Here is a 27,398-nt window from a genome sequence, read left to right on the forward strand (position 1 = left end):
TAGGCGTGTTGCAAGGCATTCTTTAAAGTCAGCATGTGTTTTTCATTTCTTTAATCATAAATTATTATCTTAAACAATTTTAAGTATGTGTTCTTAAACACATACAATTTCACAATATTCTATGTATATATGTAAATACATATATATCTCAGTAAGCTGTACATTGTGGAATATAGGAATAAATGCTGAGTAACGTGGATACCAATGTTCAAGGGGACACGTTTAGCAATCCGATTTCCTTGTTCGACATAAACGCATCATTGTTGTCTTCCTCCTGATGATGAAACACACGCACACACACACACACACACACTCAGTCAGCGGCATGTCGGCCTATATCCTGGGTGTGGACGTGGGGACCACCTCGGTGAAAGCGGTTTTACTGGAGACCGACTCCAGAGCAGTGGCTGCGACTCATACTGTCCCCACCACGTCTGATATCACTGACAGCAGCGGGAGCAAGGTGAGTGCGTTCAAGTACCAAACTACTCTCTACCCTGCAGCTCGGAAAAATGAACTCTGCCCAGTGCGTGAGTGTGCGTGTAGCCCGGCTGTGTTTTCTCTGTCAACCTGCAGGCTAAGGAGCAGGACACATGTCGGATCGTAGACGCTGTGAATCGGTGCATCGGGCTCCTGCCCAGAGACAAACTGCAGCATGTGTGCAGCATTGGTCTGTCCGGACAGATGCACGGCGTCTTATTCTGGAAGGCAAAGAGCGGTGAGAGCACTGACCTGCCTGTATGTGTGGATGCACACGGTGGAGTTTCAAAACAATGTGTGGTCACTTGTGTAGCAACGTCCTTGGAGAAGTTTGAGGTGCTTAGACACTGATCGTCACTGAATTCATTAGATAACCTAACAGAAAAAACAGAATAAATACCTTCAGGGTCAGGGGATCGGCTTGCTACTGGACTTTGAAATGTAGATAGTGTAAACTGATATTAATTTAGGTCATAGCAACATATTCAGGTAGGGTCATTTAAAGCAGTTGATAGCAGACCACATTCAAATCCAATAGGTCCTGATTTTATTTGTATTTGCACTAAAATGCAGACATCTCATACATATCATTGTATTTATTAGACCTAAATTTGCCTATCAATTTTTTTTATCAAGATCCATTAACTATTATCTGTGAAACCAACAAAATAGTTGAAAAACATTTTCTCACAATGTTAACGAAAGTGACCATTATCCATTGTGTAGGTTTTGCGGGATCCCCAACTAACAGAGAGACAAATAAACGCAGATGAAAACATAACTTCCTTGAAGGAGGTAATAGTAATGACATATTCACTTATAATAAATGAGCGGCCTCTGTCCAGAGCAACTCAGTGCCCACGTCAGAGTAGTTTCAGATGTGGCCCCTGCATGTACACAATCTGTACTTTTTACTTACTTAAATCTAATGCGCCCTGTCAGGCCATCCATGATAAAGGCCCCATATCACACTCATGTGTGAGGGCTCAAAACAAAGGATTTATTAACATAGTTTTGAATTCTGTGCTGATTCATGATCCTATGGGCTTAGTTTTGTTTTCAGGCCCTTAGACTATATGAAAATGTTAGCGTCTTTCAGCTATTAATATTTTTCTAATTAAAAGAAAGAAACCAACTTAACTTAACTTATTTAACTTATGTATGCATTCACAGTGCCTCAACTTTTCCTTCAGTTTGTATCATCAGTAAATATTATGAGGTGTGAGTTAAGTGTTAATATTCACCTGTCAAACTGGTCTTGGGATAGTGGGTGGGGACTGCTAACAGACAATATTTCCCAACATATCTACATGTTGTTGCCCAGGCCTGAGTAGGCACATGTTTAGTGAAGAGAAAATTCCAGGAAGAGAAAACAGCTCTCAGGGCCACCGAAATTTCATTGGCTTGAATATTTCATTCCAGGTTGATTTGATGATAACGGCATTTTGCAGGTTACTGCAAGTAGCAGAAGTTTATGGACAGCAACAAAAAACACGTTTTAAGGGAGAAGTCAGGCAATAATTGTCCTTCTTCCAATTCAGTTTTTATTCATGCTGCTCACCGCAGGAGTCCGTCAGCAGCAGATACATTTCTTTTCAGGGAAGTTCTTCACAGACACTCTGTTTGCTATACTATAATTCAAATACATAACTAGATGGGCACTCGATAGAGCACAGACCCCTTTCCAAGGTCTCCTCATGAATTCACATTCAAATTCACTAGAATCCAGGTTTTTATTTGGGTCTGCACAAAATTGCACACAATCATAGATACCAGCTCCCTAAATACGTCAGATTCTTTTCATCAAGATCCACAAATTATTTAATGAATTAAAATGTGTTCTTTCCTTACACATTACACATCCTTCCACCAACTGTCATGGTAATCCGTTTGCGTGATGCCGCTAAATAAAAAACAAACAAACGGTCAACATTAATTGTGAATAAAGGTCCAGTGTGTACGATTTAGGTGAAAGGGATCTATTGAGAGAAATTTTACATAAAATAATCCTAGGGATGATTTCACATGCATGTTTCATCTAAATGATCACCACTTGAATTGCAACGGATTTTGAATTAGTTGTTCAGAAAAATGTGTTTTGTGTAACTATTATCACAGATCAGTGAACATTGAATGTGTTATCTTTTTGTATAAAGTTAAGTAAAGTCAGGTCTGATTCTGATCTGAACTGTGTTTACAGTCTGAAGAGAGAGACTCTAAAGATAGGTCAGAGTTTGATGACACAACATTTCCCATTATGTTTAACCAGACAGCATTAGAAGAACATTTACTAGTAATAGTCGAGCAGATTTGGAACAAACATGTCAGCAGGAGAGCTGTGTTTCCATACTGTTGAATTACAGTGATATCTCAGTCTGTAATGCTGATGACTTTTTTAATGCACTGAGGAAATGGACAGTTAGAGAATCTAATTATCCTAATTTTAATAAAACTTTCATAACTATGCCAACCTCTGCTAGTTGCATCTAAAACTAGATGTGCATGTAGTTTTTTTTTAACAATTATAGGAATCTAATGCTACTGGGATATTTTTGTATGAAAAACAAACTTAATCCATAACAATAAAGTTAAACACTTGCTTTTTTGTGTGGTCAAAATCTAAAGTTAACATCTGCTGGGTTTTTCTTCATGTCTCTCAGGTTGTGATTGGTCCAACAGAGACTCCTTTACAGCCAGAGACACCAGTCAGCTGATCACCTGGCAGGACGGACGCTGCAGCAGCAGCTTCCTGTCCTCTCTCCCTAAACCAGACTCACATCTCAGCGTGGCCACAGGGTTTGGCTGTGCAACCATCTTCTGGTACATGAAACACAGGTCAGGAAACACCTTTAAAAAACACTCCATGTAAAGCCACTCAGTTTTGTGATATGAAAGCAGTAAAATGTAAAAAGGGGTGGTTTCCCTCCAGGCCTGAGTTCCTCGAGGACTTCACAGCTGCAGGAACCATCCAGGACTACGTGGTGTCCATGCTGTGTGGTCTGGACGGGTGTGTGATGACGCCTCAGAACGCAGCCAGCTGGGGATTCTTCAACACTTCTTCCAACCAGTGGAATGTAGACATGTATGAAAAGTGCTCAACTTCCTGTGTTAATAACACTTAAAGCTGGCAGAGTGTCTTCTTACTAAGATCCACAAGTTGAAGCACTAAATGCATGACAGGTGTTCATCCTCAGAAGCTCAGTGTCACTGTTGTTGTGTGTCCCCTGCATAACAAGTCCCTCCGTGTGTATTGTGCATGCTCTAGTCTAAAGGGTGCCGGCTTCCCTCTGAACCTGCTTCCTCAGTGTGTGCCATCTGGTGTCATGGCGGGACTGACTCATTCTGACTGGCATGGTGTTCCTGCTGGTACACCAGTGGGGGCCGCGCTGGGAGACTTCCAGTGCTCTGTCTACTCCTGCATGAGTGCACTTACAGACGCAGGTGAAACACGAAGTCCAGTCATGGAGGTCTCGGGCTGGGAGTACACTTAATGCACTGAAAGCATCATATGCTCATGCTTTATTCAGTTTGAATAAAGGAATCCAAAATGACTGCCACCATTAGATCTCTTCTACTAATACACTACTTCTTCAATTGATTTTATTCTCTCATGTTTTTGCAATAAACATCTTCCAACCATCTATTAATGTGGTGATGGAAATAGGAGAATAGTTTCACTTTTATAGCAACTAAAAAAATTGATCACATGTTTTAGCACACACAGAAGACTGATGCATTATGGGTTAAGTGTTTTCCCACAATCGCCTTTTGCGTGTCTCGTTTGTTGCTGTTATTCTTACATCTCATGCTCTCATATACTGTATCTTTCTCCTAAATTTCCCAGTTCTTAACATAAGCACCTCAGCACAGCTGACCTTCGCCATGCCCGCTGACTTCAGTCCTCCTGATTCTCCTCAGCCCGCCTCCTCCATCTCCTACTTCCCCTACTTTGACTCCTCGTACCTGGCAGTGGCGGCATCGCTGAACGGAGGGAATGTCCTGGCGTCTTTTGTGGAGATGCTCAGCGCCTGGATGAAAGAGCTCAGTATGTGTTTTTATTCAGCACTTCGTGAGATAGACTGTACACTCACTGATGAAGTTGCCATAGCCTTAAATTGTCCTGCTGCAGTAACCCGCTCGTTCCAGGACTTTTTAGAAGATGAACCCCTGAGTCTTGTGAAAACCATAATAACCTACCTCAACTGGGTGGCCCATTTCACACCGCAGCTGCATTTAGAAACTATGATTGGAGAAAGAATTTTCACTTTCAGATCATCACCAGTGAGGGGCAGTGTTGGTTTGAGGATAGAGTGGATTTTCGGTAATCTCCTGCACAACCTGTTTCATAATACAATCCCAGTTTATTCATCCTGAATCCAGAGAAAAATAAGCGAAGGTTGTTCAATGTTCTGAACACAGATGGAGAGTTAGTGTCTGAGTAGTTTAATTAATCATAATACAGTTACTTAAAGATAAGACGGAGGTTCTCATCATAATTTCAAATAGCATCACTTCTAAAGAGGGGTAAAGCCTGGACCGGTTGCCAGTGTATTACAAGGCTAACTTTAGCTGTTTTGAGAATGAGCACAGCAGAATTGGGTCCTGACTTTCTCTGGAGTTTAGCTTTCACACATTAACATCGCAGCAGGAGATTCATAGATTAGACGTGCTCATAATAGCACAGAAATGTCTCTACCGTTCAGATGTAGGTTCCCAGATAGCATATGGAAGTGGGCCACTTAAGGCAATGATGCGGCTCTTCTGGCCTTCTTGTGGTCCGGAGGAAGTGGATGTGAGCGTTAAGTGGCCGAATATATAATGGTGTTTGCGAGCTAGTTAAGGCAGGCAACTCGAGCCACTCTGCTCCAATCATGTGACATACACCCCATGACATACCTCACTCTCCACAACCATCGATAATACACACCCTCCTTATTAGGCCGTCTATTTAAGCAGAAAAAGTTACCCAAATTTACTCCCTTGCCGCGCACCTGCCTCGGTATTGCCGACAGTTGCTTCAGCCCCTCCACCATCCCAGCATCCACCTGTAGGTGCCGACCGAGGGTGACAAGTATTTGGTCATCACATATCTATGTAATCATATCGGGGGGAGTGAATAATTCGGTGACTAGACGCCAAACACTAACATGTTCTACTGTTGCAATAAGCATTTCAACGTGCGTTGTCTGACTGATACAGTAAATGGGCCAAAATATCCTAAAAAATATGTTGTTGCTGTAGGCTAGGTGTGGTGTGGACATGAACCTAAAGTGGTGAACGGTTAATATAAAACTAATTCGGGACACCTTCGGCTTATTGCTAACTTGTTGCCCAGAACTGAGCACACCGGCTAATTGCTATCTTTCCATGTGGTATGTGGCCGAATGGTAGTGTGGGCCAAATCTGGGCCAAAACAATTCTACTATATGAGGTGGCACAGCAGGCAGAGGCATGACATAACTTATTAATTCTGCCTGGGGATCACGTGCAATTGTGTACAGCAAATCGTCACTGGCGACTAACTAAAAACGTTCCTAACATCTGAAGGCTCCCACTGGGACATTTGCCTACTCACATCAAAGGGCCTTTGTCTAGTTTTGCTGTTTGTTTTCCTATCTGATCAAATGCTTTGTTTCTTTTATTGTTTAATAACTCATTCCTTATTCTTCTGAATCACTTTAAAAATGTGCTGAATTAAATACACTTATTACTTATTTACTCAAATGACAGATCACAATAGATTATTCCCTTTAAATGTGTTTCATCCAAATGTCAAACTGCTCCCTCTCTCCCCCCCAGATGCTGAGCTGACTGATTCATGTTTATACGAGAAGCTGATCGGCTGCGCCCTGAACCAGGAGAGCAGCGATCTGAGGGTGAGCCCCACTATCCTGGGTGAGAGACACAGCCCCCTCTGCCTCGGTCAGGTCATCAACATCTCCGCCGATAACCTCTCCCTTGGCCACGTGACCAGGGCGCTGTGTCGAGGAGTACTGGACAACCTCACCTCCATGATGCCAGTCGAGCGTCTGCAGCAGGCAGGGGTCAGCAGGATTGTGGGTAGCGGGAGCGCGCTCACTCGCAACGAGGTGCTGAGGCAGGAAGTGGAGAAGGCGTTTAATCAGCCGGTGGTGTACAGACAGAACGCAGACTCTGCTGTCGGTGTGGCCATGGTCCGCTGTGACCGACTCTAAATGAGAATCCCCAGGGGAAACCTCCCATGTATGTTTACATGATTAACTGATGATTTTGCACACCTGAGTTCGGTATCATATGGTACCACTTTGAAGGAAGGAAGAATCAAGCAAACTGAAATGCACCAACATATTGTAATCTGTGATCTATAAAAAGCTACAGCATATTTGCCAGGATAGGAATAAAAAAACCTTGTGTGACTCATGATGTGCTGTGAGGTTGTGAAACCTTTCGGACCAAAGGACAGAATCTATGACATGTTTCACATTTTAGCCACAACTAGCAGCTGAGTGCAGCCACATTTAAATTCACTGTCCCTGAAGAGCAATACATTGACCATCTCTGGGTCGCACTTGTGTTTGATAGTGTTTTTTCCCCCCAGCCAAGATCACTATGGCATCAAACATGTGATGCTTCAAATAAATCCACTGAATGGTTGATTTCGCGACTGATGGGAAGCTTGTGAGGGCAAATACATTGCATCAACACAATATGCTGTGAAAGACTTAGGTCAAACTTCTGCTTTGTTTTTCACTGTTAGGTCTTCAACATGTTACACACAGGAATCCAGATCAGTGAGATATATATCTCCATTCATCCACTCACCAAGTTTCACCAATACCACAACGCACATCTCACTTCATGTATATGTGGTCAAAAATCTGTTTGCGATTCTTCCCTCTCGCAACAGCTTACATGAGAATGAAAGTTCCTACTGATATGGTAAATAACCTGAAGCCCACTAAGGGGCTTCTGCACCCCTCATCTTACTACCACGCAGCTTTACAGTCTTAGGTCTCTGCACCAACGCAGATGTTTCAAGAGTATAGAGCAACGTGTTTATGCTTTTTCCAAGTGTGCTGCTAAAAGACATTATACAAAGGCCATGAATCATTTCAGCATCCAACAATAAGGGAAACGTGTCTTCCTCAGGTATGACAGTCTTCCTCCCCCTCCCCCCTCCCCCATCCTTCCATTTCGTGGTTTCTGTGTCAGGTTCTTGACCCTCTCATCTTTAAGGTCACCCCGACTATCTGAGGTCGCTGAAGAGATTTCATCTATCGATCGATGCAGACTGTGCCTTTGTGTACACGGGTCTGTACGAGAAAGCAGTAATGAGATACCTTCCAGGCTGACATCATTATTACAGGCCGGTCAGTCGGAAAAACTTTAAAACCATGACACAAACATTACATATGAGATGGACAAGACTTTTTATTGAATTATCTTCAGTAATGCAGCACTAGAAACTAGAATGTAACTAAAGCACTATAGAAAAGTAGGAATACTATCCAGATAGTTAAAGGATAAGGCTATAAAGTGTCTTTTAAAACTTTTGGTATTGTCAACATATTCACTGGAGCGATTATAGGAGCATGATCTGTAATGACATTTATACTGTTTTCTAATGATGCATTTTTATGAATCATATGTTGAAAAATTAAAGATTCTGATGAAAAGCAGAGGGGAATTATTCAGAGTGCCTGCATAAAAAGGAAGGGAGATGGGAAATCTTGCAAATATCAAGGTGTATATAAACAAAGTGTGCATATGTAAGTAACTGGACAAATTATCAGTGTGTGGTCATCTTTTTTCTAACAAAAAAACAAAGTGTACTTTTTTAAGATTTAAACAATTTAATATTCAAAAGTTGCCTTGTGCTATTCTGAGCTGTAGTACATGAATAAGAGCCTAAAAACCCTTTGGACAATTGATATTATTTCACTGCATCGTGGTCAGCTACTATTTTGAATGTTTCAAGTAAAATATTATTACCAGAGTGGACACACATTCCTTTGGTTTAATTATTTAAGTGCTTCTATTGAGCCATTAAAACATCTCTATCGCTCTTAAACACTTGACACTTGTTTGAAAACTCTCTCAGTCAGGATTCAGTGATGATGCCTAAATATACCCAGTGATCTGATTGGACAGTAGTCTGGCAAGTTGACATGTTTTGATCTGATCACGATGAAGTTAACCTGTGAGCCGTGCAACATTGGCCGCCATTGGTGAATGGTTAAAGGTGAATTGGGGTCATGTCTCTGGAAAACCAGTCACATCACAGAACGACCCACTGATGCTTGTGAGTCACTCAGCTGGTGTTGCTGCAGGTTGGAAGTGCTTTGCTCAAGAGCTGCCAAGTATCAGTTGTATCATTATCCCTGCTCAGTTCATTCTGTGATTATATTTTCATTTAATCTTATTTGCTTAATTCCCCAATTTTAGGACAAACTTTGGTATAAAGGATTTTTTTTTTAAATCCTTAAGATGCTATTTAAATAGATGATCACTGCACTTTCTTCTCCTTCTCTTAATTCTACGTCTTAATATATGATTTCAGTTTGAATTTCTTCTGCTCATAATGTGGTCAATGTTGTAGGTTGAAATTAATATTCTTCAGTGCCACATTTTGCTTCAGATGAGGCTCGATGCAGATAATGGCAAACTGTCCTTTCACACGATATATTTCCAGCAGCCATGTTCATATTTGATCTTATAATAATTAATTTATATAAACATTTTTCCTGTGTGGAAAACACACATGACATCACTGTTATTAAGGTTGTTTGTTTGTTTGTTTGTTTACTACTCAGGTAGGATTTTGTTGAATCAACTACAGTTGATATGGAAATATGCTTCTGTCAGTGCTGCTCACGGCTGAAGTGATGTGATTATACAAATAAAACAGTATTACTAATAATTTTGTCTCGTATTGCATTACCTTTACTTTTTGAACTATAGTGTTAATTAACTCGTCCAGATTATCGTAGACATATCGACCATCATTCTTTTCTTGTGCACAGATTTCAAAAGTTCAAACAGACACACTGAATGACGTAGTACATTAACACAGATAAAACCAGCTCACTGTCTTGGTGACCTGTGTTACTGTAAAAATAAAAAATAAAAATAAAAAAGGAAGTAACCCTACGAAAGAAACCAGAACTTGTATGCAGAAGCTCTACAACCACACACTCAGTCACAGGACCACAGCTGCACTGGGAACACACACTGCCGTTGCTGTGAAACTAATGAGAGGCTTATGTGACACAGGAATAGCTTCAGCAACATTAAGGACAAGTGGAAGAAAAACCGAGACAAAAAGGGTAAGTTTCTCTTGAATATTTTTTTATTTTCAGAGACACATAACAATCTTTTAAAATCTTTTCTTTCATGGGAATTTCTTTCCATCTAAATGTGACAGTGGAGTACTCGAAATATAACAATGAAAACATTGCAGAAAGCTGCTCAGCTCGCGAAGATCTCATCATTGAAACACATTATTGTAATGTATACAATATAACACATCATAGTTGCTGACGAGCTGGGTGAGATCAATAACAGCATCCCTTTTTACACAAGGCTTCACTTAAGTGCTCAGATATTCTCCAGGGCGGGTCACTCAATCTGCCTCTAGCTTCCTCCTGCTTCCTTGTCTCTGTTCCACTGAGCTGGAATCTCAGGACATACAGGACCATAGGATTCACACGCCCAGATCTCTGCTGCTCTTTGTACGCTTGTTTTGGTTTTCGACTGATGGATCAGATTTCTGATCAAGAAGAGGGAGAAGAAGAATTATTTCTGGTGAGTCACCGATGTGTTATGTCCTTGTTTGATTGTTTTTTGATTAGATTGAGTCAGGTCCAGGGGAGTATCTGCAGCATCCTTACATGAATAAAACCTAATGTGTCTGAGACATTTAAGATCATACTCTGCACAGCTTTGATTGTGGCTTAGCTTTGATAAAGATACAGAAAATCAGAGGAAACAGACTGTCTCTCTTCACATTATTATTTTTTAATATTATTGTAAGAAATAATACTTATTAATAATCAGACTATCTGGAGTAATCTGCTGAAAACCCATGCAAATCAAATCAAAAAAAAAATAATATAATAAACAATATTAAAAAAGCAGAAGGAAATAAATGATTCGTGTGCTGTTTCTGAAAACACAAATTTCCAAAAAAACACAAAAAACATTTCTCAAATCGTGTTTCATGTCATTCAGATGGGATGTCCAGAATATATTTGAGTTTCAGTGTAAGATGGACTTCTCTGTTCCTGCATTCTTTGTGTCTGCCAGTCTTGTGATGATCATGCAGTTTCCAGAGTCACTGATTCCCCATTTTCTTGATAAAAAGGGGAACAAGAAACCGCAGGAGATGTGTTTCCATTTTCCTTAACATGTCATCTTCTAAATCAACACTTTGGACCAATATGATCGTCTGAAAGCTGGATTGGATTGTTCCGCACAGAATTAGCTGCGAAATCGTCTTGTGTGCACTGCTGTCATGGAAATCTTATAAATACACTCCTTTGTTAGTCAGTGGGGTTGAGCTATCACATGTTTGTCTGCCCGTGAGGTGTGGTAAACACATTCAGACTCAGCTGATACAGACACGTTGTAACTGATGTGGAAAGCACGAACACTAAACATGTTGTCCTGCACTTTTACTTTCGTCAGGGAGGGTATGTTTACACCTCTGTCCGTTTGTTTGTTGATTTGTTTGTCTGTGTGTTTGTTAGTTTTCTCGGATTTCCCAGGGAACCACTCTTGGTGTAAACAGTCAGGCATGTTTAAGGGAGTGATATCTATCTAAGTGTGCGCAATCTGGTGCACCTTGATTCAATTTAAAGGAACTGTTGCACCTTGTCGGGAGTATGCACTCTTTCTAATATACAATCAGCCTTTTTGATTTGAGAAATCTCAGATACTGGAGGAGAGTAGTAAGATATTGTATTCAATATTCTGTTCGATCTTTATAATCTTTGGGTGGCTCATAACACGCCTACAGAAAAGGTCTTGTGCACTATTCAAAAGCCATGTCCACTTGTGCCATGTCTCCACATAGACCACTGCAGAGGGAGGTAGAGATGAAGAAGTCAGAGATGTTTGGCTTCTCCCTGGAAACAGACGACAGGACGGAGGAGGAGAAATCGCGGCATACAGCAGCAAATAGGAATGGCAAGGAGGCCCCAAAGGCACCAATGGACACTGACTACCAGGAAGAAATGGAGGAGACAAAGCCGAAACTCAGATTCAATCTCAACTTTGACAAGTGAGGTTCTCCATGCCTTGATAATATGATCCTACCTGTTTGTAAATCACCACATCTCAGCTTCAGTGTGTCATCAAGCCCCACAGAGTTGATTCATGTGGAGCGGCTTGCCCTTTTGACTCATGTATGTCTCTAACCCAATTTTCTGTGTGATATTTTGCATTGTAGAGCGATTCGAGGTATAGAGCCGGACAACCGGAAGAGAGAGAGTCAAACATTTGACATTGAAAGGCTGTTTGAAGCAGTGGCCAGCCGGGACGTCAGAAAGCTGGACGGCCTGCACCAGTACCTGTACCAAAACATGAAGAAACTGTCCGACTCCCTCTGTGAGTGTGTCAGGAACCCGAGTGCACCACACTGGAAGCTGTTGACCCGTCTGTATGTGTGTGTATTTACTCCCTGAGTGTTATGTTGCACCTGCAGATCAGTCGTATGGCAAAACCCCCCTCATGAAGGCTCTCCTGCACCTCCGCGATGGCAAGAACGAGACTGTGGAATTATTAATTGAGATTTCCGAGAGGCTGGGCGACATTAAAGAGTTTGTGAATGCAGCCTACACCAGCAGCTATTACAAAGGTAGACTTTTTATCTGGGAATCTAAGAGCTTGAATTTCACACAATCCTTTTTTTTAAGGGACCCCACTCTCTCAGTCATTCCCATGTAAACACGATGATGTTTGACTCTGACAGGTCAGACAGCTCTCCATATAGCCATCGAGAGGAGGAGTATTTCCTATGTGAAACTACTGGTCAGTAAAGGAGCAGATGTCCACGCCAAAGCCTGTGGAAAATTCTTCCGGCCACATGACAGCCCCTACTTTTACTTCGGTGAGTTTACGCTGCTACAGAGCGGGAAGCACAACTCAGCATTTGACAGTCTTTGTTGCTGTCTTAGCTGGGTTGTTTCTCTGCTGCACTTCAACCATTGAGGATATCAATGTACAAAATTCAGTAACTTTTTTTTCTTTTCATGTTATAAATAATAACTGTGACTTTCTTAATTAATGCTAACGAAGGGTATAAGCTCAAGTCACTGGAGTATGTAACTAATTTTGAAAGACCACTGTGTCCTAGAAATCTTTGACATTAACTGCAACAAAATATTCATTATTATTATTATTAATTGTGTTTTCATAAGAGATAAATCACCGGAAACTCAAAATCATTGTGTTGTCATTAGATCAAAATGAGCTTTTCATATCTTAATCAGGAGCTGGTACACCGCAGAGCCCATCATGTTGTTTCTACAACAGCTCGGAGTGAACAAACCAAAGACTCTGAAGAGTTTCTACATTACTGGAAGGGTACTCGATTGGAAAGAGAGTGATCAGGGCATACTTATGCAGTCAGTTGCCATCTATATCCTCACCACTAGATCCCACTAAATCCTACAAAATGGACCTTCAAGCACATATTGAAATAACTCTGATGACCACATTAGGGTTATAGTAGACAAACATCTGTTTTCTTAGGCCGAGTTGCTCTTGGAACAAGTAAACTGAACCTGGTGTGAAACCAATGATCCTCATTAGCGGCTGCCGGTTCGGTTCTGACCCGGCTCTTTGCTGAACGTCTTTCCCATTTTACGGATAAAATTATAATAATAAAATAAGAGTGAATTTCCAGAGTTAAAGTTACACTAATAGATCTTAAGGAGTGTTTTAAGAAGTCTGGTTTAATCTGGAACACTGATGTAAAGTAAAAGTTTATAGAACAAACTCTGAAGGTTAATTTCCATCAACCACTGTCCATTAGAGATAACCGGTAAACTTGGTTCTCGGAATAAGACCTTGGTAGGGGATATACAATACAGTATTTCTTCGATAAACTTCTGGCTAAATAATGTCCAGCAGTTTTTAACAGGTCAGTAGTCATAAAACTATATCTTTCATTCTGATAACTAATTTGAATGAGAAAAGATGTGCTAGTCTCAAAGCTCTGCAAGCAAAGGTCATGCTTGCAAAGTGATGAATTGAATGTCAAACCTTCTAACATGAAGTGTTTTAATAAATGACACAAACACAGGCTAAATAAAGACCAGCCACAGACTGAAGTCCCTCTCTGCGTCATCCTCAGGTGAGCTGCCTCTGTCTCTGGCCGCTTGCACCAACCAGGCTGACGTGGTGGACTTCCTGATGGAGAACGAGTACGAGCAGGCGAACGCAAAGCTGGCAGATTCTCAGGGTAACACAGTACTGCATGCTCTGGTGGTGATTGCGGACAACTCCATTGAGAACACAGACTTCATCACCAACATATACGACAGCATCCTCAAGACCACTGCCCGACTGCATCCGAAGCTGAAGCTGGAAGACATCGAGAACCACCAGGGGCTAACGCCTCTCAAAATGGCGGCCAAGACTGGAAAGATAGGGGTCAGTAGAGATGTGGCTAGATCATTTAAGAGGTGTCCATAGTCCTGCTGCCTAGTAGTGTGCTCCAGACAAGTCTACAGTTTTAGATTGAGTGTTTAACTGCCGGGACAACAGACAGTGAACCTTCTGGCTTTCCTTTCATTTGCCTGCAGCTTTTTGCCCACATCCTGAAACGGGAATTCCAAGAGAGCCACACCAAACATTTGTCCCGTAAATTCACCGAATGGGTTTACGGGCCGGTCAACTGCTCCCTGTATGACCTGGCCACGTTGGATTCGTGCGAGGAAGCCTCAGTCTTGGAGATACTAATCCGCGGCAGCGACATTCCTGTGAGTTCTGGCATCAAGAGCCCAGTCAGGGCTGCTGCTGCTGCTGTCATCCCGTTCTCAAACATCTTTCTCCTCCTGTTTCCTTGCAGAACCGTCACAAGATGCTTGAGACGGAACCTCTGAACCGAATGCTGGATGAGAAGTGGAAGAAGTTTGCCGGTCCCCTGTTTTTCGTCAACTTTCTGTTCTACCTTCTGTACCTGATCATATTCACTCTTGTGGGTTACAATAAGAAAGAGTTAAAGGTGAGGTTCAGAGAACTAGATTGAATATAAAGATGGATAACGCATCCGCACTTCCTTCCGCTATCCTGAAATTAAGCTAAAATATCCATGATACCAGTGCCGCCATCTTGCGCTTATGGAGCAAGAGTATGCACAGTAGCGATCGAGGGATGAAGCCATCTTTCAGAAACAACTTTTTTGTCTAGTTCATGTCCCATTTACTACCATTGAGGGGGCCAGATGTATTCAACCAGCCGTCAGGTGGCAATCATGGTGCTTTGGCTTCATTTCCATGGAGCCAGCAATGTCGTCCATCTTTAAATACAGTCTATGATCCATCTGAGACAGACCTGTGCTGATGATGCTGACGTCTGACCTCTGCTCCACAGCTTCCGTTTCACCTGGAACACAACTTGAACGGTTACCTGTACGTTTCAGGCCAGCTGCTGTTACTACTGGCGAACATCTATTTCTTTTTAGGAGGGGTATGTGCTCTTACTCTAAATTGTATCACCATCTTGTTGGGAATGTATTGCAGTCATGTGACTCTTGCCCTTTTTCCTAAATCCCCAGATAATTGACATGTGCAGGAAGCGACCAAAGCTGCAGACGTTGATGATAGATGGATATTATGAGATTCTTTTGTAAGTAAAAATGTATTTCTCTGTCTGTCTGTCTATAACGATTCTCAGACGGTTATAAGAGATTTTATCACAAACATAGCAGCCAACAAATATCATGTTTGCAAGATGTTTTTTATTTTCCCTCCAGTACTTTAGTAAGTTGTTGTTCTTCGATGTGGGATTAGGGGCCATTTTCACCGAGTTTCACAGGAACTGGAAGGGAGGGGAACCTGGCCAGTGAAGCGCTTGTTGTGCTAGTGCACCATCTAGTGGGAGTGAATATTACACATTTGAAAATAGTCAATAGGGGGTTGACCTTTTCTAAGGTCACAGAGAGGTGGGTTTTTGGATCAATGTTTTCAGGCATTAACTAGTGTAATAACACAGATATACACATAGTTCGTATAAGAAGGGTTCCAACAACTGTTTCACACATCAAGTCAGAAACGGGTTGAATGTGGCTTATTTGGTCACCAACATTTCTATTTATAATAGAAATGAAATAATCTGAAGAAAACAATGCAGTTCATCGACTCACACAGTTAAAGTCACCTGCTTGTTACTCTGCGGCCAATGGAAATGCCACAGTACTTGTTTCCTGTACATACTGTCACAGTAGTGTATTGATATCATCCCTTCAATCACTGACAAGTAAATGCCTTGACTACATACAGGAGATCTCACTTACAGTCGTCATCTGACGTTACAGATCAGTCAGACATGTTTGAATTGTCATTATTGGAAAGTCACAGGCGATAACATCAACAACAAGTCCAGTCCTATTTAAGTGTAAATCATGACAGTGTGAACAGGAGCCGACATGAACAATGCAAGAACCCTGAAGCAGAAGCAGCTTAATGGAAGGGAGCCATTATTAATGGTTTAAATCTATTAATAATAACACCTATCGTAAGTGTTGGATTCATCTGTAAAATGTTTTGTGCATTTGATACTTGTTTGATTATTTTATCGGTCTACATCCCTTTTTATAAAACTGGCTTCAGTTTGACATTAAACGTCTTTGATTAGTTTACAATCACTGTTCAATTTTAAATACTACTACTAAAAGAACAACTCACTATAAAACACAAACAGTGAATAACACAGGGGATAAATGAAACAGTGACAGACCACTGACATATAAACAGCCTCATATGATCTTTTAAAGTATGTCTTATATATGGTGTTTTACAAATAAAAACATACCAACTCACTGTTTTATGTCTGATCATATAGATTTGTATACTATACACCTAGGAGTAAATTTGATTGTTTGTTTGATAATTAGAAGGATTGTGCAAAAACTAATAGATAGATTACCACAAAACATGGAGGATTTACATTACATGTCATTTAGCTGACATGTACACATTTTTAGCCCACTCAACATTTATGAGGGGCCACATGACTGGAACATGACTTGAACACATCACATTTTGGTGCAGATTCAAATCAAAGGGGAAGTTCCAGGAATCATTTGCCTTTTTATAACATTGTGAGAGAGAGTTTTTCATAATTTCCCTTGATTTCTCAGAGAAGAATCCATTACTCTTGATGACAAAAAAAAATCTGACTGGTTTAAGAGACTCTTATTTAAAACTCCAGATCTAATGAATTTAAATGTGGTTTCATAAGGGGACTGCTGCACTGAGTTCTCATTTAAAATCAAAGTTGTGACCACTCTACTGTTTGGCAGTTTCTTGCAGGGCTTCCTCTTCATAACCTCGGCCGGGCTGTACGTGTGCGGGCAGCAGGCATACCTGGGCTTCATGGTGCTGTGTCTCGCCCTGAGCTGGGTGAACCTGCTCTACTATTCCAGGGGAGACAGACACATGGGCATCTACAGTGTCATGATACAGAAGGTACAGTGCACACGGCCTGAGCTGTGTCCCAGTGAACCCCTCAGTGACCACTCTCATCCCTGATGCCTCTTGTTTCCACTCTTTTTCTAGATGATCCTCAGTGACATCCTGCGATTTCTTTTTGTCTATGTCGTCTTCCTCTTTGGATTTTCTGCAGGTATTTGACGTTTTCCTCTATGAATGACAAGAGACATTCAATACCCCCTCACAATACTTTCTGACTTGCAAATAGAATGCACAAATGAATATCATCATAGTTGTACTTACCTTAAATTGATTTGAAAACTAGCACTCTCCTACATTTTCAAAATAAATCATAAGCACATTGAGATAACATTTTTAACTTCTTCCTCTTCCTGTTTCCTGTCTCAGCCGTGGTCTCCCTGCTCATAGACCCTTCTGTAAAAAACAAAACCGAAACTGTAATAATTGGTAAGGGGCGTTTCATTGGTCCCCTCGATGCTGATGAGGAGTGCCTGAAACCCAGCTACTCCAACATCACCTACACCACGCTGCAGCTCTTCAAGTTCACCATCGGCATGGGCGACATGGAGTTCATGCAGGACTCCCAAAACACGGAGGTCTTCTACATGCTCCTCATCTCCTACATCATTCTCACCTACATCCTGCTGTTCAACATGCTCATCGCCCTCATGAACCGCACCGTAGAGAGGATCCAAATGCAGAGCAGCAGCATCTGGAAGTTGCAGGTGAGTGAAGCATCCAGAGGTTTCCACTGGTCGTCCGAGTGACTTCATCTAGGCGGCTGTGGTTTAAATGAGGTGCTGTGAATTTGGTTTCAGAGGTCCATCACCATCCTGGACATGGAGAAAAGGCTGCCTGGTTTCGTGAGGAGAAGGTTTCGCTGCGGGGTGGAGAAGAAACTGGGCACGGCTCTTGGAGATGATCGTCGCCGGTGTTTCAGGTTAGATTCTGCTTTGCTCAGCTCAGACAGTCAGTTACCAAAATGTTCAATAATGTTTCAGACAGTGAGTAGATCACAATAAGACCCCAGATAGAAAGTCCAACAGCTGTAGGGAGTTTGTGTAAATTTTTTAGTTTGATTTATATGCATGAGTAAATGAATAACATAGAAAGAGGAATATTAAACACATGAAGATTAGAATGTCACTAGAATTGTGTAACAAAAGTTGTGTGAGACATGAGAAGTTGGAGGAGCAGAGACACTGACGTCTTCACTCAGTAATTAATTGGAGGAATAGAAAAGGAGAAAGAGGAAAATCCTCAAAAAGGGAGATGAATGCAAAAAGATTAAATTATCGACTGAGAATGTTCCCCATGGCACTGGATCCTAGAATATAGATAGAATGTTCAAAATGTTAGTCATATCAATTATATCAGGTTGGATGGTTAAAAAAAGAATTAAACTCTTTGTTCATATCTCCGAACAGTCTCCTTATGAAAGCGCATTTAAATGCACTAGATTCAGATTTTTATTTGGATTTGCATCAAATTACACACACTTAAGTATCAGTTCCGTAATGTGATTTTATTTTAATTCAATATCCATGAATTACTTACTGAGAAATATACGAATATGTTGACGCCCTTTCATGATTTTAAAGAGTGTGAAAAAAGTTCCTTGATCCGCCCCCTGATCCACACAAAGGTTTTCTGTGTTCTTTCCTGACCCATACCACATCCTTCCACCATGTGTCGTGGTAATCAGTCCAGATTTGGCCTAATCCTGCTAACAAACAAACATCGTTGGTGGAGGTAACAAAAACTCCAGCACATGTAAACTGCACTGTGACCATGTTAAGGATGTGGCTCTAAGGACGGGAATGTTTATTTGTCTAATCAGCAGCTCGATGAGGCCAGGAGTCTCCTTTAACACCACCATGATGTTTACCTTTGGGATTTTGATGTCTCAACGACTAGTGAACCAATTTCTGTTGAATTTAGAACAGAATCCCCTTTTGGTGATCCCCAGTTCATCTAGCCCCATCATTAAGCCAAACGATTTATTTTCCAATACGTTGGTTTAAAATGCAAATACATGCAAAGCTCATCGGCCCCAGCTGCTCCTGCTTCTGGTTGCTGCTAGTTTGCAAATGTGTCCGCGCTAACATGCAAAATGGAGGAAAAATCCCACCTGCTAAATATCAGCAAGTTAGCGTTGTCATTGTGGGCATGTCGGTGTGAGGAGAGAAGCATTTAGCTCAAAGCACCACTGTGCCTAAGTGCAGTCGAACACAGCTGCAGACTCGTCACACACAATATTGACGTCCTGTCTGGTAGAGACTGGAAATCTCTGATATCTTCATTACTTCAGTTGATATAAAGCTATACATTTAGCACGATCCTACTAATTTAGTCTGATTGCACAGTAAACGAGGGGGAAGACATTTTTTTCAGCATGTACTGGTTGGTTTTTGGGGGCTGGGTGCTGAAGTGAAACCATCATGTGTAATCTGCAGTGTGCATTCATTGTACATGCTCGGTAAGAAAGCAACAGGCCAGATTCAGAGAGTAGTAGAGGCACCACTCAGTAGTACTCATATTTTGGGTCTAGTTTTGCTGGATGAGACACAACATCTTCATGTGTGTCCATAATTTTTGGTCCTGGTGTGTTGCATGACAGTGAGACGTGTTGACATAGTAATTTCATCACATGATCTAAAAGTTTGGCTGCTATATGGCGTTTTAGACATTGTCTCCTATGTTTCAAAATGTAATCTTTTTTACAAGTTACCCCTCTGATTTATAACAGAGGAATAAAAGACAGCAGGTAAATGTGAAAGCAAAGGCTTGTGCTTTACGATTTAACAAATGATGAGGCTGTGTGAGCGGGATCGATTTAAGTGCAGCATACTGTTCTTCACTAATTTGCCTTCTCTGACGGCTGATTGATGTGTCACACAGCGGACAGTAATTGGAGCATGTGTCTCTTCTTGTCGTCTCAGAGTGGAGGAAGTCAACTGGAACAAATGGAACATCAACCTGGGCAAAATCAATGAGGATCCCGGCTGCTGGGATCGTTTACACCAGCCCACACCAGACACTCCGCTGCACAGACCAAACAGAGGTGCAGACACGGTTCTAGATTAGAAAAAAGGCCTTTTTCTAATCTAGTAATCCTCTGTGGCAGGAAAGTGATCCGCCCCTGGTGACGTGTCCTCCTTTTTCCACAGGGAGGAGCTGGAGAGGCTTATTCAGGGATGGCAGTAGGCGATTGCAGACACATCAGTCCACAGAGATGAGTCCTCTTAGCAGCCAACCGGTCTGAAAAGACACAGCTCAGGGCTTCACTCAGCCTGACTGACCTGAGCAACGAGGCATTCAAGCCCAAAGACAGTATTCACTCTCAGCTCTACCTTCCTAAATGACTGATACTCCACTGTCAGCTTGACTTTAAATGGAATCTTTGAGGCAAATTCTCAGACAGGGACAGTGATGAGAGAGTTTGTTGACTTTCATCTAATTGACTGTTAAAAAGAGAATTTATCAATGCTGAATGCTGTAACAAGTGCTGCTTATATATCAAAGAAACCATGCATTTAAAACCCATCAACTATTTAATCCATTTGTAGATGCCGCCTATGGCTCCACCTAAACAGGATGCATGTCCTCTGTCTGCAAAAAAAAAACCACATCCAAAGGCACGGCTCAAAATCCCTCAAGGGGCAAGATGGAGCACGAAGGTGCTGATCCTGCCCTCCTGCTGTGTGCCCTTTATACGGGTCCCATTTTCATCACAGCCAGACAAGCTAAATCTACTGCAGCCACAAAGTCCTGCAGATTTCACAGCTTGCTCTGTCTACTCCTCTTCCTGTTTCTATTTGGCAGAGCCGGGCTCGGATAAATAGCGTGAAAGCACAGCAATAGGTGCAGCTATGACTGCCTATAGCACCAGCTGTTGGTGAAGATCGACCCTTTGGACCATTCAGCCTCATGTTAGACAAGTGTGTGAATAACTGACCTACCTGCACTTGTAATAGTTAAAAGTTACTAAGCTGCAGAATGAAAAGAGCAATAGAAAACATGCAGTTAAATCATCTGTTGTTAGTTCCAACATGAATAAGAATGTTCCAGATAATCCAAATTGAGGGCTCAGACTCATATCAAAGCATAAATTAGAACTTTATTTTATTATTACAATATTACAAAAAGAGTAGCACAACTCTCACGCACTCGCCTCTTATCTCTAGTACAGAATGACAAAAAAAAAGGCTTGTGGACCTTCTTCCTTTTCACAGCAATAGTACAAGAAACAAAGGAGAAAAATTTAATTTAAATAACAAGCAAATCAAGTATTATAAATAGTCACAACTGCAAACTGAAGCTTTGAAACTTGAAAAAAAAAAAAAAGTTACAGCCCTGTAACTACACATTGCTAAAATATATAATTACAAAATATTACTCCTTTTATCGCTTTCCGTAATAAAGAATTTCTAAGGAATTGTCTGTCTATTCAACAAAACATCAAAATAAAAAGATCAGGAAGAAAAGAAATGCTATTTCTGTGTATCCTTACTGTCTTCCTTCACCTTATTGTTTGGGGTTTTCGTCAAAACCATGCTCATTTGCAAAGGAAAGTCCAAGGACCAAACACTTAAGGCTTTTTAAGGGCTGTTAGGGAGTTAGGTGAATAAAACATGGGCATCATTGTGTTTCTATACACACACACAACCACTCTCTCTCAATCTCTCTCCTACACACATACACACCCTGAAGTCTACCCACATCAGCAGGCAACATCCACACACAATCATTACATTTTTTAAGTTACAGTAGTCTAGTAGGTAAGCCAGTGTACAATAAAATAAACAATGCATTTGCTGTTTCACTTTAAACTCAAAAGGTCAGTTTTGTTTACCTCCAAGTGATCTTGCAAGTGATCAATTTGGTCTTTCCAGACAGACTTCACATCAAAATCAGTAGCAACTGCACATAACTTAATCCACTTAAGTTCCTGCTGTCTGGATCAAAACTCTGGCTCGACTGGTAGTTCGATTCTATGGGACATTTGATAACACCATCACTTCCTATAGTCCAGAGTTCTGTCCTCAAAACTAACCGATCCCCTTCAATAATCTCAACATTCAAGTATTACATTTGTCATGGTTACAAAAAATGATCTGAAAAGGAAACAAAATAAAATGGCATCTTCATAACAGTGTGTCTTTGTGAACCTGACTTTGGCCGTTTGAAGGTATGAGCGTACTTCACAATGTTGTTGCCAAACCTTCCTGGCATTAACAAGTCTTCTTTTTTTTTTTTAAAACACCTGAATTCATTGCAGCATTGTAAGCAGAACAGAGCATCACCTATTTAACATATTTGCTCCCTGCTGGATCACAACTATGTACATGCAACTTGATTACATGTAGCCTTAACCAATAGAAAGGAATCAATGTTGAATAGTCCCATTATACAAATAAATAGTTATATTTAAAAAGAATAAAACCACTGTGTACGTGTGCATAACGCAAGCTGTACTACTATCTCCAGTGTCTGATCGCTTTGCATTGAAACAAGATCATTACTCTCTAATGATTGTGTTCAATCAAGCTACTACGAAATTTGAGCATTGACACCAAAATTAGAATTAGTCACTTGTCTAAAACAAAATAATCCTGACAAGACCCTGTAAAAACATTAGAGTTTTTTAATGGGCCATCTATTTGTTTTTCTTCTTCTTTTCTTCATGCATAAGAAAATATTATCGGTAGATCTTAAGTTGAAATAACACAGGATCTGTAGATCCAGGCACACAAATAGGCAAGTGTGATAGAAGAGGAGGAAGAAGGGAATGACACACACACAGTACAGACATGTACACACACGTACATGAAAAAGTTCCCTAAAGTGCTCGATAAATGCACTCATCAACAAAAATAAATGTAGCAATTGATCACTTGCAAGATTTATTTAAAAAAAAAAAGAACAAAAGAACAAAAAAATACTGTTCTTCATTAAATATATTAATTTAACCTCTTTAACATAAGCGGTAATTTGCTTAAGTTATCAACTAAATTTTCTTCTTGTGTTTCCTTTCTTAAGACTAAACAAAGGGGTTTGATAACTGTTGTGTAGACAAGGCCATAGCTTATCTGTACCCTGGGTGCTGGATGAGAGCGGTTCTGCCATCCCCAACCTCTGGACCTACCCGGCTCAGAGAAGGCCTGTGCATCTTGCCCATCAACCCTAGATTCTGATCACAGAAATAGGGCGTCTGGAAGTCCCCACCCAAGTAATCTGCTGTTTGTATCAGAGTAGTCTGGGCGGAGGAAGAGATGGAGGAGGAGCTCGCTCCTAGCCTGTAATGGGTAGCCCCAGGGGGCCCACAGTCTAGTGTGGTGCAACCCCCTGGGCCTGCACCATGGAATGGCATGGCTATGTCCTGAGACCCGGAGCTGTCACTGTTGGGTGTGGGAAGGATGCTGCTGTTCCAAATGTGAGACTGGAAGTAATGACCATTAGTGTAGTGAGCCATGGGACCAGGCATGCAGTTGTTATTGACTGGGGGAGAGGGGGTGGGCCTCTCTACAGGAGGCTTCAGTGTGTAAGGCTGACCCCCACATATCTCTGCGGGGTAGCCCATGCCCTTAAAATGGAAGGTGGGGTCCCTGGAAGGCTGCTTGCAGATGTGGGTCCCACCATTTTGAATGTGGGGTACATGAGCCATCTGGTGCGGATTCCAAGAGAGCATCTTCTGCTGCTGTGTGTTATGTTGTATCTGTTGTTGCTGCTGATTCTGTTGTTGATGCAGATGATGCTGCAGTTGGTGCTGCTGCTTGAGATCAGAGTGGCTGGAAGGCAAGTGGTTCATAGCAGTCATGCCAGGTGGAAGATGAGCTCCTATTGGGACCGTGGCTTTCTCTTGAGGGCAAATAATGCAGTTGGGTGGGGGGAAGCCAGGGGTGCCAGGGTGGCTGTGCATCGAGACCCTGGAGCAGGCGCTGATAAGCAGGTTCCGACTAATAGGGCTGGGGTTGGCGATCTGGCCCTCACACATGGAGGTTGCTCCTGCACCTTGGGCTCGAGCTTGGCAGAACTGGTTGATCTGATGCACAATGGTGCTCAAGTCGGCCTGGCGGCCCGGGTGCAGCCCGGTAGCCATTGAGAGTGGAATGGTTGAGGTAGAGACTGTAACATTAGGAGGTGCATCGCCATCTGGTGGCTTTCTGCCCCCCTGTAGACAAAGTGCCGGCTGCTGCTGCTGCTGCTGCTGCTGCTGCTGAAGGTGCTGCTGCTGAAGCATGACAGTAGGGGGCCCCTGTGGATGGCCAAGAGCTGGATGCTGAGACATAGTCTGAAGTCTAGGTGGGCCCTGAGGGTGCTGGGCCATATGGGGAGGGTGTCTGAGGCTCTGGGTGTGACCCTGGTGCTGAGGAAGGGGCATCTGTAAAGCCTGAGGTGGGTCCTGTTGTTGAAGGGTTAAGTTATGCTGAGTCAGGTGAAGGTTCGGCAGAGGTGGGTGGTGATTTAAAGTGCTGGTCGAAGCCACTTGGTAGGGACCAGTGGGATGGTTCATGATGACTTCAGGGTGTAAGCGTGCCCGGCTGCCGTCAAAATCTTTTAGGACGCCTTTGACTGTAGGCCCCTTGATGATTGCAAGGAGGCCTGTTTTTGCAATGACCTGAGACGAAGGGTAAGGGCTGTAGCGCTGGCCTGACGTATCCAGCCCGTTCACTGTGCGCCGCACGTGGTTTCGCTGGGGGACCTTGACGCTGTTAGGGAATATTTTGATGGTGAGGGGGTGGTTGGCAACCTTCTTAGCATATGCATCCAATTCTGCAGGGGTTGGAAACGGAGTGGATCTCATCCTTTGTGTGGTGTCCCCTGTGGAGGAGGACAGGACAGGTCAAAAAGCAAGAAGAGTCAGAAATTAAGAGAGATGAAGAGAATGGAGAGAAAGGCACAATGAGAGAAAGAGAGAACAATCCAGTGGATATGGCACAAAAGAGCACATCAGTTGTAATCTGAGCAGCTGAGGGGAACTTGACTTGGAAAGCACTCTGATATTCCATACCTCATTGCTTTTCTCTAAAAAACCCTAACAGCACTCATCTCATGAGGGAGAGAGATTCCCCCTCCCATTCTCCACTGAACTTCTAAGACCAACACCTCCAAAAATCTAATTTTGTGTTAGTGTCTGTGACTCTGAGGTCAGGAGCTCTTAGTGGGCTTAATTGACGCAGCATCCGGGCAAACAATAAGTAGATCGGTGTAGGGGGTGCTGTGCTGCTTGCTACTGACTCACAAAATAAACAAAGAGTGAGTGAGGCACTGATAGTCCCCTGTGGCTGCTTTGGGGAGAAGAAAAGAAAGAGATAGACGTGGAGAGCAGAGCTCCATGACAGCAGACAAGTAATCAGACACAGCAGCAGCGTCTCTCATCTGCGGGAACACCTCCCAGGTCTCAGCTCACAGACATTTGTTATACCTGCTAAGCACCGTGGTTAAATTTAACCATGTCAACCTGACAATGCGAACATGATTATGTGTTTGTGCATGTGTGAGGGCGAGGGTGTGTATCATTCAGGAGCCTGTTTAAAAGGGCTAATGTGTCAGTGTCATGTACATAATGTACCTATTTTCAGTCTGAGTTTAGACGTTTTAACATGAAGTGTGCTTGCTACCACTCATTTAACTATCACCATAAATGTCAGTTATGTCAATAGCACAATGAATATCAGTAAATGGTGTATTTATTTAGAACTTCTCTAGTCTTTCCACTCAAAGTGCTTAATAGTAGAATTTGCATGCACATTTTCATTCAGTCCATCTATATGTGCAGCACTTCCTATATCACACATCACTCAAGTTGGGGGTCAGTATATTGCCCAAGGGCACTGGCACACGGAATGGGGAGACTTGGATCGAGCTAATGGCCCTCTGGCTAGTGGCTGACCCGCTTTACTCTCTTTGCCACAGCCACACCAGAATGACAGGCTTGTCTCCCTGCTTTGCTTCATCTCACTGTCCTGATCACCTTAGCACTTCTAATCTGACCTAATTTCACCACAGCTTTGACACAGGTGATCAATTGTTATTGAGTTACATCTAATTTTGTTTTGAGGAGAGGAACTTTTTGTTTGGGTAAAATGGATGTTGACATTACAGCTACTTCTTTGTTGTTGAGTGAGCAGCAACTTGAAATGTCTGAATTGCTGGCAAAGGGCTGCGGTTTCATGCGGCCGTGGCCGTAATGCCCGGTCTCACAGAAGGGGGAGGCTTGAGGGATGAGGGACGGAGCTGTGAGCACTGACACAGTGGCACTGAGAGTTGTGCCAACTGGCTAATTAATTCCTGCTTTATTTGTGAACAGGAAACAATAGGCAGCGATGTGCTGGGCCGGTATGGGGCGGCACACTAGGCTGCTGTGACTAAGTTCAACCCGATGATGGCAGCCTCATTAATGCTGGGGTCTGGGCCAAGGGGCTGGAGCTCGATGCCCGCCATCGCTGGGGCCTAATGTCTGTCGCTGAATAAATGCCAGGGTAAGCAGATACAGATAAATGAACAGTTAGACACAAGCACCCAGATGTGCTGAGGATGGACTTCACCTGTCAGACACAGGTGATGATTAATGACCTTGTTGGAAATGATGCTCCACACAGTGACACAGACGCAGGCAAAAATAAATACAAAGCTACTTTTCAGGGCATCAGCAGGTTATACTTACTACACAAAACATCCCATATTAGCAATAAAACTTCACTTTGATAAATGCAGCTTGTTTGCCATCAGTATTCAAGATACGTATATTTAGAGCTTGTAAGATTCTGGCAGAGGCTCTGCGGCTGCTGTCAAAACCTCATGTCAGTGTAGCTCAAGAAAAGGATCTGAGTAGGTGGGAAGAGAGTAATATCAGCTGTTGCAATGAATAAAACATCTTTTATCGTTTCATCAGATTGAAATCTTCCAGATGAAACCAGTCTGAAGAGCATGAATGAATGTTAAAGAACACATTAACTTTATACGCAACATCATCTGTCAGGCTTTACTTTGTGTCAGATGAGCTAGTTGGAGACATCAGGCTACATACTGTAAGGAAGGGGTACATTAAAGTAATTAATACATCCATGCAAAATAATGTATCTAACAGCAACATATAGTAACAAAGAAGAGTAACTTGTCATTTCTGGAAAGGTTTCTAATTTGGGGTCAGAATTGAATAATTTCATATCTTCACCAACTGTTCACATGATAGATTTACCTCAGTATTTCTGAAAATACACTCATAATAAAGTAGACCAGGCTTTGTTTAGTATA

General features: G+C 42.1%; 3 protein-coding genes and 1 long non-coding RNA gene across 8 annotated transcripts in view; 2 read left to right on the forward strand and 2 right to left on the reverse strand.

Annotated features, from left to right (window-relative positions):
* Positions 1-273: 273 nt before the first annotated feature.
* Positions 274-9,379, forward strand: shpk (sedoheptulokinase). Its single transcript, XM_053442248.1, has 7 exons — positions 274-463; positions 577-718; positions 3,141-3,315; positions 3,410-3,562; positions 3,746-3,921; positions 4,325-4,525; positions 6,280-9,379. The coding sequence occupies exons 1-7, from the start codon at positions 278-280 to the stop codon at positions 6,672-6,674; spliced, it is 1,428 nt and encodes a 475-aa protein (XP_053298223.1). The 5' UTR covers positions 274-277; the 3' UTR covers positions 6,675-9,379.
* Positions 9,380-9,625: 246 nt separating this feature from the next.
* Positions 9,626-21,629, forward strand: trpv1 (transient receptor potential cation channel, subfamily V, member 1). Of its 2 annotated transcripts, none has more exons than XM_053442250.1 (16): positions 9,626-9,785; positions 11,534-11,740; positions 11,909-12,066; positions 12,164-12,316; positions 12,431-12,568; positions 13,817-14,115; positions 14,268-14,444; positions 14,534-14,689; positions 15,058-15,153; positions 15,242-15,312; positions 16,988-17,153; positions 17,244-17,310; positions 17,526-17,863; positions 17,957-18,078; positions 20,081-20,202; positions 20,309-21,629. In XM_053442250.1, the coding sequence occupies exons 2-16, from the start codon at positions 11,556-11,558 to the stop codon at positions 20,401-20,403; spliced, it is 2,343 nt and encodes a 780-aa protein (XP_053298225.1). In that variant the 5' UTR covers positions 9,626-9,785; positions 11,534-11,555; the 3' UTR covers positions 20,404-21,629. The 2 variants fall into 2 exon arrangements, with proteins under 2 accessions (XP_053298225.1, XP_053298226.1); XM_053442251.1 differs by lacking the exon at positions 9,626-9,785 and adding an exon at positions 9,813-10,263.
* Positions 16,988-17,510, reverse strand: LOC128457526 (uncharacterized). Its single transcript, XR_008341932.1, has 2 exons — positions 17,421-17,510; positions 16,988-17,327 (listed from the first exon to the last, which is right to left on the reverse strand). It is a non-coding gene; the product is annotated as an uncharacterized LOC128457526 (long non-coding RNA).
* fam222ba (family with sequence similarity 222 member Ba) overlaps positions 21,239-27,398 on the reverse strand; it is a 29,208-nt gene continuing 23,048 nt past the window's right edge. For all 4 annotated transcript variants that reach the window (XM_053442252.1, XM_053442253.1, XM_053442254.1 and 1 more), the window contains exon 3: positions 21,239-24,962. In XM_053442252.1, the coding sequence (XP_053298227.1) occupies positions 23,227-24,962 (1,736 nt within the window). In that variant the 3' untranslated portion in view covers positions 21,239-23,226. The remainder of the gene's footprint in view (positions 24,963-27,398) is intronic.

This window comes from Pleuronectes platessa, chromosome 15, assembly GCF_947347685.1.
Source record: "Pleuronectes platessa chromosome 15, fPlePla1.1, whole genome shotgun sequence".
Classification (NCBI taxonomy): Eukaryota; Metazoa; Chordata; class Actinopteri; order Pleuronectiformes; family Pleuronectidae; genus Pleuronectes; species Pleuronectes platessa.

Coding starts and splice junctions, on each gene's coding strand:
- trpv1 (XM_053442250.1), top strand. CDS start 11,556: ATGAAGAAGTCAGAGATGTTTGGCTTCTCCCTGGAAACAGACGACAGG. Junction 15,154..15,241: donor TCTATTTCTTTTTAGGAGGG/GTATGTGCTCTT, acceptor CTAAATCCCCAG/ATAATTGACATGTGCAGGAA. Junction 20,203..20,308: donor GCTGCACAGACCAAACAGAG/GTGCAGACACGG, acceptor CTTTTTCCACAG/GGAGGAGCTGGAGAGGCTTA.
- shpk (XM_053442248.1), top strand. CDS start 278: ATGATGAAACACACGCACACACACACACACACACACTCAGTCAGCGGC. Junction 464..576: donor CTGACAGCAGCGGGAGCAAG/GTGAGTGCGTTC, acceptor GTCAACCTGCAG/GCTAAGGAGCAGGACACATG. Junction 4,526..6,279: donor CGCCTGGATGAAAGAGCTCA/GTATGTGTTTTT, acceptor TCTCCCCCCCAG/ATGCTGAGCTGACTGATTCA.